The 15,673-nt window shown below is 31.4% G+C and overlaps 1 protein-coding gene and 1 long non-coding RNA gene across 2 annotated transcripts; both read right to left on the bottom strand.

Annotated features, from left to right (window-relative positions):
• Window positions 1-643: 643 nt before the first annotated feature.
• On the bottom strand, window positions 644-2,126 carry LOC123201072. Its single transcript, XR_006498711.1, has 2 exons — window positions 1,275-2,126; window positions 644-920 (listed from the first exon to the last, which is right to left on the bottom strand). It is a non-coding gene; the product is annotated as an uncharacterized LOC123201072 (long non-coding RNA).
• A 5,248-nt stretch (window positions 2,127-7,374) lies between these two features.
• On the bottom strand, window positions 7,375-8,423 carry LOC123200358 (EG45-like domain containing protein 2). The gene is made up of 3 exons (XM_044615529.1): window positions 8,194-8,423; window positions 7,722-7,998; window positions 7,375-7,567 (listed from the first exon to the last, which is right to left on the bottom strand). The coding sequence occupies exons 1-3, from the start codon at window positions 8,300-8,302 to the stop codon at window positions 7,561-7,563; spliced, it is 393 nt and encodes a 130-aa protein (XP_044471464.1). The 5' UTR covers window positions 8,303-8,423; the 3' UTR covers window positions 7,375-7,560.
• Window positions 8,424-15,673: the final 7,250 nt, after the last annotated feature.

Here is a 15,673-nt window from a genome sequence, read left to right as displayed (position 1 = left end):
TTGCTTGAGAGAGCTTGTGAATGAAGTTGTAGTTCATGTTGAGTATTGTAGGACTGATGGACAAAAGACTGACATTTTTACTAAACCACTTGAAGGGCGGTTTTCACAAAAATTGCAGCAAGACTAGGAATGAAGAGCAAGTTTGGTTTAGGGGAGGCACTGTTGAAACTCTTTACCAAATTGTCTTGGTCAAAGAGTTTCAATTAGTCAAAGTTCAACATTTTAAAGAATCAAAAGTCTCTTAAATTGAATTAAATTATCTTGAAAATGTAATGTTTTATTTGATGTTGTTTTGAATTTAGTTTTTTAGACTTCTCTTGTAATGGCTATATAATCCAAGTTTTGTTTTGCTGATAAGATGTAACAAGAAGAAGTTTAAATTGTTCTCCAGTTATATTTTCTTGATCATTACACTTATCAAATATAAGATCCTGTGCCCTTCAAGAAATTTAAGTATGATAAGATTACCAATGATCAGGCAAGTTTAATTAGTATATTAAACAAGAGCCTCGAGTCAAACATTCATAACACTAGACCAAAAAATTTTATAAATTTAAATCAAGCGCTAATAAATTTAACTATTAACAAACATGCCAATAAACATGCGCAAGGGAAAACAATTCAAGAGCTTAGCACAAATGTATAGAAAAATGTTATCTTCTCTTTACTACTTGGCATTAACTAAGTAATAATGAGGTCTCTTGGGCTTAGTTTCAAATTTTGAACTAAAAAGATTAAGTAAACAATAAATTACAGTGAACAATTTTATTTTGTTGAAGTGGCGGAACCAAATTGATTTGACTTGTAGAATTACTTTTAGACGGTTGTGGGATCCCTGAACTTTGGGCTATACATTAACAATGCTTACAGAAGTTCCATCAACATTGCGCTTGACAAAGGAATTTGAAATCCCACAGAATCTGATGATTAAAAACTTCTTTGAGTATCAAGCATGAAGTGCAATATTAAATCCACAAAAAAAAAAAAAAAAAAATCTTCAATATATTGACTCTATATAGATCCATAAGTTCAAAATTAAGAATTTCAAAAACTTAAGCTTCAATAGGGACAGAGAAAGAAGTGGTTCAAAATAAGGCTGCCAAAATTTTAATCAATTATAAACAATTTTTTTAAGATTGAGCTGCAAGTATAATATAGCCCACAAAGATGAAGGATAACACTTCATGCAAAAAAGTAAAGGCGGAGTGGGCTTCCCACCTCACAAATTTCTATATAAAACAAAAAGACACCATAAACAGAAAATTTCATCGTACCTATTATCTCTCAAGCAATTATCAAGTGAAGGCTCCTCTCTCTTCACCAATTGCTTGAAAATCATCTGAAGCTCCAGCCTTACATGTTCCAACTTATTTGAGAAACACATATACATTTGCTCCCGAAATTTCATTACCTGGTGTTTTTGATCCACTTCAGCATTTTATTCCAACCCTTGTTGTCGTGGTTGTAATTCTCAGAGTCAATAATATCAACAATGAAAGACAAGACCATAATAACAATTAAGCATCTCACACCAATTTTTACAAACACTTAATATGCACAAATAATCAACATTCAAACAATGATACCAACAATTCTAACAATCAACCAGTAAATTAAAATCAACCAAACAATTTAATTACCAAATCTAACAAAATAAGGAATAAATGAATTAACAAATTAAAACTCAGAGAGCAAAGAATAATCTTACAGTTATTAAAGAGCAAAAATTTGTGGAAGAATTAAGAGTGGCAAAAATTTGTGGAAGAACCGGAGAGAAGTGAATGGAATCGAATAAAATCCCAAAATGACAATAATATACCAGTCTGTGCTTCAAAACTTTTGTAGTATCTAGCTAGCTCTATACTCATTAGAAACGGGGGCAGAGTGGGTGACAAAACAAGTGAAAGATCTTGTGACAAACAAAGAAATCATTTTAGAAGTCTTGTCTCCGTTGGTAGAAGATCCGGTGAGAGGTGGAGAAGGTGAAATTTACTTGTGGTTAAGGCTACTAGAGAAATACGTTGATGACTACACGGTTGTTCACTGGCTTGCTCATAAGCACGGGGTGATCTCCAAGATCTCGGGTTGGGTTTTGAGAATCTCCTTTGGTATATCAGATGATATTGAGGAACTATTGAGAGAGACATGTTTCTATATCTTAGCCTCGAGAGATATTAGTTAACAAAATGATTGAATTATACGTAACTGTAAAAACTTAAGAGATATTCGTTGACACTCTATCGTCTAAGGGATTATGATGTTTTGTTAGATATCAATCTTGGTCTGTATCTAAATTTAATTTGAATTTAGACATTATTGGTTAGATAAAGAGCTTATAAGTCACACATATATAGGGGTTGATATGAATTCAGAAGCAAGGATCATTTTGGTAACAATCCTAGTGTTTAGGGGGAGAGAGAGATTTTGATTGACCATACTTTGACCAAGTTTGACTTGATGTGTATAGTGTCATTTGGCATTATGCAAAACTAAGGTGCATCACCTAGCTGGACCAAAAGATGACCTTTTTGTTCCAGCCATGCAAGGCCAATACATGGCATGATTGGAAAAACCTTATCTAGTCATACAATACATGTTAAATGCAATTTGGCATAATTTTGTGCCACCCATGCACGTGTGTTGATGGAAACAAGTTTGGATAAAAGTCCATTAGGACTCGAATACTTGCACAATAAACAAATATAAGCATGAGTTAATTAATACAATGAGATATAGAATGCCACATATAGAAAAGAAAAAGAAAAACCCTAGTCGCCCCCTAGGTTTTCTTTGATTTTCTCTCTTCCGGTGAACATGTTCTTGTCTAGCACATAGAAGCCCTAGCAGCCTTCTTCTTAGACAACCTCTTGTATTTGTGCTCCACTTGTATTTGTGCTCCACATGGATATTAGGGTGCCGCCTCACGAGAGTTGGATAGCATTTGTTTCTCTGCCATGTGAAGACTTGGACGAGCCATCAATGTAGGTATAAACTTTAAAACATCCTAGGGTTGTTTTGTTGTTAATGTTAAATATGTTTTAAAATGAGAATTTTGGTTAGGGTTTTAGGATTATTTGATTCTTATAAATTTTTAATTCTGCTACGTCGTTAGTTATCGACATCTTAATACCGTACTATGGTATCAAAGCCACCATTTAGATATATTTTTATGAAAATAATTCCTACTTGTTTTAATTATTTTACTTGTTGTTGTATGTAATTGAATTAGTCAAAACCCTAAATCGATAAAGATGACTTGCAATTATGTTATTGCACAATTTGTAGAGTTTCATAAACAATGTAAATGTGTGTAAATTATTGAATATGTTCTCTGATTATTTTGTTTGAGTTTATTATTTATGCAAGTTGAATTTAGGTCATGTTTTGTAGAATTTGGGCCAAATTGAATTTTTTCTTAAGCTTTGGGGTTGAATATAATTTTACAAAAATTTAGGGACTAGAATGTAATTCACACTTGGTTAAATAATAATTAAAATTTAATTTTAATTGGTTGTATATGTATTAATGTAAATATGCATAGTGCCCAATACACAGCCAAAGAATCAATGTAAATATTTTTTTATTTGATTCCCTTTTTGGGTTGTAATTCTCAAATAGGGTCTGTGCACCTTGTCTTAATCCCCATTCTTCTTTAGCTTAGGTTTTATTTTATTTTCTTAGAATTATGTAACTAAGAAACAAAGCTATGTAATTGTTAAAGACTAAAGGCAAAAAGGCATGCGCGAAGACCCAAAGACCAAGATTCACCTAGGTTGACTAGTTAAACCCTCTTGGCTTAGTGGCTTGGCTCATTTTGACTTGATTTGAATTCATTTAATTGGAATTCAAATTGCATTCGAATTAGAAGAATTAATTTATTTTTTAGACTGAATTGAACTTAAATTAGAAGGTGTTCGATTCAGTTTGATTTGAATTAGTAATTCAAATTTGTGGTTTTATTTAGCTCGAATTATAATTCAAATCAATGTTTCAAATTTGTAGCTTCATTTGAATCAAATTTATGACTCTAATTAATAGTTTTACCAATTATTTGACTAAAACGTTATCATTTTTTGAATAAGACATGAACTTGAACAACAAATCCAAATCACAAATTCAAGTCATAAAATCAAGTCAAATGAAGCTACAAATTCTTGTTCTTAATTATTTTATTAACATGTTATTAATTATCTTACATGCATATGAAATTCTTTACATATCTAGGTTTTCCTCAAACATGTCAATGCCCTTGTATCTCTTGTCTAAGTGTCTTAGGTATACATATGTATTTCATATAGAGCAACTTTTCTAACTCAATGACTTCAAATATGGGTCATGTCTAATATGGATTCTTTGTATGCACTCCTAATCTAGTTATGGGCTTGATTGGTTGAGCCTGATATAGTTCTTTAGTATTTTTAACCCGTGAAGACTTCAGTTGTATGGATCCCATTGATGTCTCTTGTTTGGTGATTAAATTAATTTTTTGGAAGGACAAATAATGCTTAATCAAATAAAAGTTAAAAAGAAAAGTAATGCATGCATATGCAACAAGCAGTGTTTTAGAAAGTTTAGAGGGGGGACAATAGAATGGTGTTTTTACTTGATATATGGTTAAATAAGTAAATATGCCCTTTTAGTCATGCTAATGGAAAATTGATGAAAATACTATAATTGGACTACTAATAGCCAAAATAGCTTTGCTTCTTCATAAATCTAACCCCTTCGTTATGCAAAGCATGGAAGTGAACATAAAGTGTACAGATTGAAAAAGGTATTATATGGGTTAAAACAAGCTTCATGTGCTTGGTATAGTCAAATTGATGAATATTTTCTGGGGGAAGTTTTTAAAAAATGTTCTATGGACATACACTATTAATTAAAATAGGTAATGATGGGAAAATACTTATTGTGTGCTTATATGTGGATGACCTTATTTTCATTAGAAATGATATGGACATGTTTGAAAATTTTAAAAGATCCATGATGGTTGAATTTGATATGTTGAATCTTGGAATGTTGCATTATTTTTTGGGAAATGAAGTGGTGCAATCGGGTGTTAGGATTTTTATTTCCCAAAACAAATATGTTCGAGAGGTTTTAGATAAGTTTTAGATGAAGAATTGCAATTTTGTCTCTATACCAACTAAGTTTGGTCTAAAGCTTTTGAAAGATTCAAAAGGAAGAAAGGTGGACAACACTCTTTACAAGCAAATTGTGGGAAGCTTGATATATCTTACTGTAACACGACTGATATCATGTATGCAATAAGTCTTATTAGTAGCTAGATGGAATCTCAAAAGGAAATGTATCTTTTGACTACAAAAAGAATTCTCAGATATTGGCAAGGTATAGTTGAGTATAGGTTGTTTTACAAAAAAGGTGAAAAATCAAATTTATTTGGTTTTACAAACAATGACTATCCTGGAGATCCAAATGACAGAAAAGTACTTCAGGTTATCTTTGTATGATGGGATCAAGAGTTGTTTCATGGTCTTCCAAGAAACAACCAATAGTTACTTCATCAACTACAAAAGCCAAATTTGTAGCTATAGCAACATGTGCTTCTCAAGCAATTTGTCTACGAATCCTTCAGAAGGTTCATTTCAAGCAAGATGGACCCATTCTCATATATTGTGACAACAACTCAGCTATAAAACTATCAAAGAATCTTGTTTTGCATGGAAGAAGCAAGCATATTGATGTAAGGTTTTACTTTTTACGAGATCTCACAATAAAAGACATTATTGATATTGTCTACTGCAAGAGTGAAGATCAAGTTACTGATATATTTAAAGTTGAAGGTCTCTAACACGAAATCTAAACTGGTATGATATAAACACGATCCAATGACATGAACTATTAGGTCTAATTATATATTATATTTAAAGGTTTTCTCTTCTTTCTCCCCTATATTTTTTGTTTTGGCTAATAAATTCACCTTTGCGATATTACTCTTCACCAATTTGAATTGGATAATTTGAAATTGAATTAAACTCGAATAGACCTTCATTCAAGGTTAACTTGATCGAAATTGACTTTTCAATCTATATGTTTTGGATATTTTACATTGGCATATTAGAAATGACCATGTAAATGGCAATTTCAGTAAACCCATATAAAAAGGACAAATAATATTTTATTTTCTTTGGTATGATTAATAAAATTTTTCCCTACACCAAAATAGATTAATAATGTTATATTTTCTCTAATATAATTAATAAATATCTTGGATTGCGAAACTTGAAATAAGAATAGTGATGGGGTGTTCGTTAAAAAACAAACCAGATTGTTATAGATCTTGATTTTACAATATTGGCTCCTCCCTAAATAATTATCAATGTTGATTTTATATTTTGCTACACTAGTCAATTGTTGGATATTAAAAATATCATAATGTGGTAAAAATAATTCCAGTTTGTAACAAGTTGGAAGCCAAAAGTTTCATTCCCACCCAAGGTTTAGTGTATTTTCTTATTTTTACAAGTTTCAAAAATTCAAATACAAATTGTTTTATTAAAATTATTAATTAAGGTTTCGTTTAAAAAAAATTATTGTATCCTTTCGTCTGAGCCACTCTGTGCAATCGGTTTCCTTTTCTTAATTTTGGAGACTAATTGTGGTTTAACTGAGGCATTAATTGTGTTAATTTTGGTGGTGCTAATTAATTATTGAAGTTGGGAATTTGGATTGTGGAGTTTGTTATGATTTGGAAGTTCCCCTGGTGATCGGAAGTTGGTTTTTGGGTATGTAGCAGTTGTTGCGTAGAAGGTGTTTGACAAAAGGCTTGGGTTTGTTAATTTGCCAAGATAAACTCAGCCATTGCCAGTCTCTATATCACCCGCCCAGCTTCTAGCAGATGTCAAGCTGACTCTGCAGCCAACTAAATCCCACCCGCCCAGCTTCGTCCGGCCACGGAGATGGTAGATCTTTGGCCATTTGATGCTGATCTTTACCCCACTACATAGATCCATGCTTTTGAAATCATAGAGAAATTCATCTCTGTCTGGCAAAAATGAGATGGTGGGAAGATCAATGGCGAGAGAAGAAGATATGGGAAGGCAGGCTGATGGTGAGAGCGGAAGTGGTCGCCCGGAGAAGAAAAAAAGGCCCGAGGGTAAAAAAATAACTTTTCAATCATTTAGTTTATTAAAAATTTAGTTACTCTTAATCTTTAACTATCTGGGGTTTCAAAATCTTGGGATTGGGAATTCAGGGAATACGTCTTTTGTCCTTTATTAAGGGTAGAGGCGGGATGGCCGGCTGGCTACAGTCGGTTCCCTGGATCCCATTTTGTGAGGGGGCCTTAATTTTCCTTTGTTTACATCAAAAGTTTCGTCAAATCACTAAATTTCGATATAAACTATTTAAACATATCTCGAATAATTCGGCTCGATCACCATTTTATTTTCAGATACAGCTCCATTAAGCTTACATATTTATATATATTATTATTTGCAAAAGATACAACTGGTTATTTCATAATTTTCTGCTTATTTTTTAAAGTATCTTCTTCTTCCCAGCAGGGATGAGAACCCCTTTAACTTTAAAAGCTTCAAGTCAAGCCCTGCAAATAAGAACGCAACAATGGAAGATTCAATTAAAAAGAAACCATAATAATACAAAAAAAAAAAAACAAAGAAAGATATATATGAAGAGACTGTTCCTTTTGTGATTTCTATCACTAACAATTGTACAAGTAAGAAATCAGTTAAACTTACTGGTTGTATTCAACTTTAACTTTGCCAGCATCAAGATCAGCAATGACAGCGAAAGCATCCTGGGAAAGATTAAGAACTCCATTGCATTGTTCTCGGCAATAATCAACGATTGTTACTTCAACACTTTTTCCATCATGACAAGGATGCGGCGCTAAATTCGCCGCTCCGATGCATCGCACGGTGTACTTTCTTCCACAGGCGGCTCCGCCTTGCCATAGGGCATCACTTACTCCTGTAACCATACTTCCATGGTCCTCGTTCTGATAGCACGCTGACGCTGTCAAAAATTATCATAAACCATTAATACAAAATAATCTTACAACACTGATAACACCGGAAAACATACATACATACATACATACATATATATACATATATATACATACATACATACATACATACATATATATATATATATATATATATATATATATATATATATATATAAACATAAATTTTCTTGTAAACTTACGGGTGTAAGGGGGTTTATAGTATACTGCATTTCCTTGAGCGGCATGAGCTACTGAAGTGAGGCATAGTATCATGCCAAGAATCATAAATATTTGCATCTGAGTCGCCATTTCCAGGGTTCTTGAGAACAAAAACTTGGTTTTGTATTATGTTTTGTAGAGCAAATTGGAAAGCTTCTCTTCTATTTATGGATGCAGCAGAAGACTAGGAAGTCTTTGCAGGCATCATTCTATTGTTTAATAACTGACTTCTTTTAATTATAAATATAATTAAAGTCCACAATTTTCTTCGTGCCTAGTGTGAAAAAGTGAAAGTCCTTAATTACATAGATTGAACCTAGCGTTTCCAACAAGTATTGCTCTTTTCTATAATTTCTTCTCTTTTTCCATCCTGTTTCCAGGAATTTGCTCTTTTGTTTCGTTAAATATTACACCGAAAAAAGTTTCTTGCTCCATGATGACGGATTTGATATTTTAGTAAATGATAAATAACTTTAACCACTCATAATTGATCCTACTGGTGAAAAAAAAAATTACATAATAATTTTATTACAAAAAAGTACAATAAAAAAATTACATAATAATTCATTTTCCTATTTATTTGTATATTATATTGTATCTTTTTATGAAAAAAAAAAAGAAGAAGAAGAAGAAAGAATACAAATGTAGATACAAATTACATTATGAAGCTGTAATAAGAATAAAATAAGCAATAAAATTATACGTATATACTTTTATATATAATTTGGATACATAAATGATAACAAATTAAGTGATGAGATAATTTTAAATTAAAGATAAAGTAATACTTAATCACATGATGACATTATTTATATACTTAAATTATGTATTAAAATATATACACATAATATTACTCGTGATGTGAATATTTTTATATATCCATATCGATAATACTATAATAGAATTCTTTCTTATTATAGGAAAATTCTTTCTATATAACATATGGGGAAATTTGTTTTTACTAAGCAATCGCCTAAAAACCATTAATATCAGTATTTATTTCTATTTTCTCTTTTCTTTTTTTTAACTATTGTATCGTAAGAATGTTTATTATAATTTCACGATTCAATGTTCTTTCAATGCTCTGACGTCAGGGTAACATTAGTATATTAAATCATATCAATTAATTTACATTATTATATTAAATCATACAAATTATTATAAGTACAGTTAACCAAACTTTAGCAGTAGAATGAGATAAAGGCAGAAAAAAAAAGAAGAAGAAGATATGTACAGGAAGAAAAAGCAATCTGCAATTAATTGAGAGAAAGACGTGTATACAAATGAGAGGAGAGGGTCTTTATATAGAAAGCCTACGGCCCCCTTTCTTGACTTTAATGCATGTTTATATTCTTGTATTCACACATAATTTGTCAACTTGCCTATGTGGTGGAAAATCAACCATCTTTAATAATCCCCCTTGGATTTCCACCACTTTCAGATAATTATATTAACCTTGTTAAAGAAAAATCTAGTGGGATAAAAATCAAAATAAAGAAACATAATTATTTAATTTTTTGTAAGTTAACGTTGGACATGCTTAAACTGTCTTATTAAAAACCTTACTAGGAAAGCTCAGTGGGACAAAACCTAGTGAAGGAAAAAAAAGTACATTGCACCTTTTGTCCAATATTTGATAAACTTCAAAATTTTGCCTGATGAATGCTCCCCCTGATGAACGTTCTCCCTCTTTGTAGTAGGATTAACTTGATTTCTTATTGAGCCGCCGCATACTGATGTTACATACTTACTTCTCAAATGTTGATGTCGATACTGTTTTAGTGAACAAATCTACAAGATTCTCACTGGATCTTATTTGTTTGATATCAATCATTTTGATTTGCTAAAGCTCATGAGTGTAAAAGAACTTCGATGAGATATGCTTGGTTCTGTCTCCTTTGATGTATCCACCTCTAATTTAGGTAATACATGCTACATTGTCTTCACATAATGTGGAAAAAGTGTCTGTTGTAGAGGAAAGACTGCATGCATTTCGAATATGATGGATAACAGACCGTAACCATATACATTCTCAATTGGCTTCATAGAGAGCTAAAATTTCTAAATGATTTGAAGAAGTTGCAACCAAGGTCTGTTTGGTAGAGTGTCATGATATTGCTGTGTTATTATAAGTGAAAACATATCCCGTTTGTGAACGGGCTTTATGGGGGTCAAAAAGATAACCAGCATCTGCATAACCTACCAAACTAGGATTTTTACTAGATTTGACATAATAGAATAATCCCAACTCTCTGGTTCCACATAGGTAACGGAGTATATGTTTGATTCCATTCCTGTGGCGATGGGTTGGTGTAGAGCTAAATCAGATCAATAAATTAACTGAGAATGATATATCTGGTCTCGTGCATTGGGCCAAATATAATAAGACTCCAATGACATTAAGATATGTACTTCAGGACTAATTATCTTTTTATCTTTTTATCTTTTTCTTTAGGACGAAATAGAATGGGTCATTTTTTGGATCAAGAGATTGAACAACCATTGAGGTGCTCAAAGGATAAGTCTTATCCATATTAAAGCATTTTAATAATTTTTCAATATACGCTGATTGATGGATAAGTATTTCACTTGAATTGTGCTCGATCTGCAGGCCAAGACAATATTTTGTTTTCCTCAAATTCTTCATTTCAAATTCTTTTTTTAGATATTCAGTAGTTTTTTAGAGCTCTTCAAGAGTCCCAATTAAATTCATGTCATCAACATAAACCGCTACAATAACAAATCCTGATTCTGACCTTCTAATAAAGACACATAGGCATATAGGGTCATTCACATAGCCCTATTTTTTCAAATACTCACTGAGGTGATTGTATAACATACGTCTGGATTGTTTTAATTCGTACAATAATCATTGTAATTTAGCTGAGTACATACCTCTTGAATTGACTCTTTTTGCTTCAAGCAATTTGTATCCTTCAGAGAGCTTCATATAAATTTCAGTGTCCAAATTTTCATACAAATAAGCAGTAACTATATCCATTAAAAACATATCTAGTCTTTCAGAGACTGTTAAACTGATTAAATATCTGAATGTGATTTATTCATCACAGGTGCATATGTTTCATCAAAGTCTATACCAGGCCTTTGGGAAAAGCCTTGGGCTACAATCCTGACTTTATATCTAGCAATTTCTTTTTTCTCATTTCTTTTTCTCACAAATACCCATTTATATCCAACGGATTGTACGTCTTGAGGTGTTGGAACTATAGGGCCAAACATTTGAAATTTTGCTAGAGAAGCTAATTTTGTTTGAATTGCTTCTTCCCATTTAGGCTAATCATGTCTTTGTTTACACTCAGCCACAATACATGGTTCAAAATCATCATCTTTCAAAATTTCAGTAGCTACTGCAAATGAGAATATACCATCAATTATAATTGTTTCACGATTCCACATCTCTCATGTATAAACATAATTTAAAGATATTTCAATATTCTCATTTTCCTGTTCTTCAAGATTTTGTACCACTTCAGGGGTTTGTGCCACTTCAGGGGTTTGTGCCACTTTAGGGGCTTAAGTCTCTTCAGGGACCATAACCTCTTCTGGAAGAGTATTAGAGAGTGTGGAATTTTCATTTATCTTAGGATCATCATGATTGATATTTGTTTGATTATTTGCCTTTCTTTTTTGAGAAACAGTGTCCTTCAATCCAACAGGTCTACCACGTTTCTAACATGAAGTAGATTGATCAATCATGGCTCGAATGGACTGTTCAGTAGTCATATTGATTCTTGTTGGTGCATTAGCAGCTGGAACATGTGATCTTGTCACTTTTGCTATATCTACAAATGCATCAAGCATTTGGTTAGCAATAATTTGTAAATGCACTATCCTTTGTACTTCAGTTTCACTTTGGGATGTGGAAAGATCTAAATGAGATATGGTAGGTACATACCAAGTAAGTTCATGCCTAACTTTAGGAGGCATTTTCTTTTCCCCTAAAGACGAAAAAGTTGTCTCATCGAAGCGACAATCTGTAAATCGTGTAGTAAAAAGATCACTTATTAATGGTTCCAAGTACCTGATAATGGATGGTGAATTATATTCGATATATATTCCCAAGCGATGTTAGGGTCCCATTTTTGTGCGTTGAGGAGACGTAATAGGGACATATACAACATAACCAAATATTCTCAAATGAGATATATCAGGTTGGTGACTAAAGACCAATTATAGAGGATTAACGCTGCAACATGTAATATAGCATGTCCCCACATAGAAGTAGGTAATTGACTTTTTAGTAATAAAGTACGTGCAATTATCTGGAGTCGTTTGATAAAAGACTCAACTAATTTATTTCATGTGTGGGCATGTGGGACTGGATGTTCAACCTTAATCCTTATAGACATGCAATAATCATCAAATGTTTTGGATGTAAATTCACCAGCATTATCTAGCTGTATTGACTTGATCAAATAATCTACGAAATATGCCTTTAATTTGATAATTTGTGCTAACAGCTTAGCAAATGCAACATTTCAAATAGACAATAAACAAATATGAGACCATCGTGCAGATGCATCAATTAAGATCATAAAATAACGAAATGGCCCACTTGGTAGATAAATGGGTCCACATATATCCCCTTGAATCCTTTGTAGAAATGATAGGGACTCACCTCTAATTTTGGAGGGAGATGACCTTATTACTAATTTGCCTTGAGAACAGGCAGTGCAAAATTATTCACTAGACAATAAAATTTTATGATTTTGTAATGTATGTCTATATGAATTTTCAATAATCCTATGTATCATCGTAGATCCTGGGTGGCCTAAACGGTCATGCTAAAGCATAAATGCTTTTAGATCAACAAACTTCTGATTCGATACTGCGTAGGTTTCAGTTGCCTTTATGATTGAATAATACAATCCAGATGATAAAGCAGACAATTTCTCTAGTATAAGCCTTCTTTCGGAGATATTATTAGTTATATAGATAAATTCTACACTATTTTCACTCATGGTTTCAAGATAATAACCATTTTTTCTTATATCTTTAAAACTTAATAGATTTCTTCTAGATCTACTTGAATATAATGCATCATTAATATAATTGTGGCTCTTTCGGAGCCTTCTATCAGATCAATTAATCCTGATATGGTATTTGCTTTAGCTTTAATTAATGCTAAAGTCAAGAAAAAATTCTTTTCCTTGAGAATTATGTGCGTTGTTGCATTATCCACCAAACACATGTCTCCCACATTAGCTTTTGAAATCAACGCTTCAATTTTGGAGTCTATTTCCTTGCATTTAAAAATTATATTAGTTATAACATACACAAAATATTGAAAGGAAAAGAACATGATACTAAAAGACAAAATAATATTTATAACTCCAAAATATATATGATAGACTTATAAAAATTTTGGGCATCCTTATCACTATTTAAGTGACCCATATTGTTATTCTTTGAAAAAAGATTTGGAACATCAAGAATCATTAGATCGATAGGATTTAACTTATCAAAAATTTAATTCTTATGGGTGCTTAATATAGATCCACCCAATGTTTGTGTGTACTACAGGTACACCACCAATGACATTTATAACCACATTTATTATTTTGTGGTTTACACTGCATTATAATTTACTTCATCTCAGTCTTGGTCCACTTTTGGTGGTGTGATTGAAATTTTTTATTATTTTTCACATTCATGATAACTACTTCTGGTAGTTGCGTTCACTTTAGGGAACGATGTAATACTTATGGGGCAAGTTATTCATACTCATGATAATTACTTCTGGTAGTTGCATTCACTTTAAGGAACGATGTATAACGAGAAAATATTAATTTAGAATTTTCTTTTCCAATATTACTACTATAGGAGCATAAAATAAAATGTGGGGAATATTTTATCTTCCACATTCAAGAAAAGATTCTAAACATCGCAAAGTTATGATTAATTATAGAGTCATTGGGAATATTACTGAATTTGATGTTCACGTCTATCTTTCAAATTTCTCTACAAATTTAATAGATTTATCATATTATATTCATATTTCGGCTTGCAATCTTTCAGGGATATGATGCCGAAAGATAATAGTCTTGTATTGTCCTTCTGAGACATTTTATTTAGTTAGTTTTTCAAGGCTCATAAATTCTAGGTGGAGACTCATGCAAAAAGCTCATTTAATATTATCCATCCAATTTTAGGAACTTCAGATTCAATTATTGTCATATTTACAAAACTTATGGTTTTGTAGACAATATATATGAGTTAATCTTTGAAACTTCAGGTTCAAATATTAGTTTATTTTTAAAAAATAGCTTATTTTGTAGGAGAAATATTGGGATTAATTTTGGAAGCTTTAGGTCCATATATTATCCCATATCTACAAAACTTCTGGTTTTGTAATTAGTATTCAGAATATTATAATACGTATTCTGATTATATTTTGGAATTCAAGTCTATATTTTTCACACTTTATCCAAACTTTAGGTTGCAAAAGTGATATCAGTATTCTAAAATAAAGACTTTGATGAAACTTGAGACTTCCGGCCTATAGATATGTATTCTCATGATTTTACAAACATCAAGTTACAAATCGTAAAACTCAGGACTTCGAGCCCATATATATGATTTTCTCACAATTTTACAAGCTTCAAGTTATAAATCAGATATAATTATCATAATAAAAACAAAAATTCAGATAAATAAAGATTCAAATAACTAAAGTTGCAAATAAATAAATATTCAAATAAATTGAATACAATTACTATAATAAAATAAATATTCAAATAATATCAGGACTTTTGGTCCAGATTTTTGGTTTTAGTAAGTTTCAGGTTACAAATGATATTTATGAGTTTAGGTCATAAATGATATTTATAACTTCAGGTCTAAATTTATGATTTTGTAAACTTCGAGTTACGAATGATATTCAGGATTTTAGATCTAGATTCATGATATTCAAGACTGCAGGTCTAGATTCATAATTTTGTAAACTTCAAGTTACAAATAAGATTCAGAACTTTAGGTCCAGATTTATGATATTCCAGACTTTAGGTCTAGATTCATAATTTTGTAAACTTCAGGTTATAAATAATATTCAAGATTTCGAGTCCAGATTTATGATATTCCAGACTTTAGGTCTAGATTCAAGAGTTTCAGAACTTCAAGTTTAGATTTACAATTTTACAAACTTCAAGTTACAAATATGATACAATTATAAAGAAAAATTAAATAGAATCATAACAGAAATTAAAAGATAATTAGGATATCATAAATGGGATATTCGTATTTATAATATATAAGCAGTATAACAACATAACGAAAAAATTATAATATATCTGAGTTGATCGTGCTGATAACGTGTTATAAATACAATTAACCAAACTTTAGCAGTCGAACGAGATAAAGGCAGAAAAAAAAGAAGAAGAAGATATGTATAGGAAGAAAAGCAATCTACAATTAATTGAGGAAAAGACATGTATACAAATG

This window comes from Mangifera indica, chromosome 17 (genome assembly GCF_011075055.1).
Source record: "Mangifera indica cultivar Alphonso chromosome 17, CATAS_Mindica_2.1, whole genome shotgun sequence".
Taxonomy (NCBI): Eukaryota; Viridiplantae; Streptophyta; class Magnoliopsida; order Sapindales; family Anacardiaceae; genus Mangifera; species Mangifera indica.
Note: the sequence above shows the minus strand (reverse complement) of the source record. Positions and strands in the feature narration are given on the sequence as shown.

Bases quoted from the DNA above. Each gene is read 5' to 3' on its own strand.
- LOC123200358 (XM_044615529.1), bottom strand. From the start codon at position 8,302: ATGGCGACTCAGATGCAAATATTTATGATTCTTGGCATGATACTATGC. The intron at 7,999-8,193 runs GTAAGTTTACAA...AATTTTTGACAG, and splicing joins CTATAAACCCCCTTACACCC to CGTCAGCGTGCTATCAGAAC.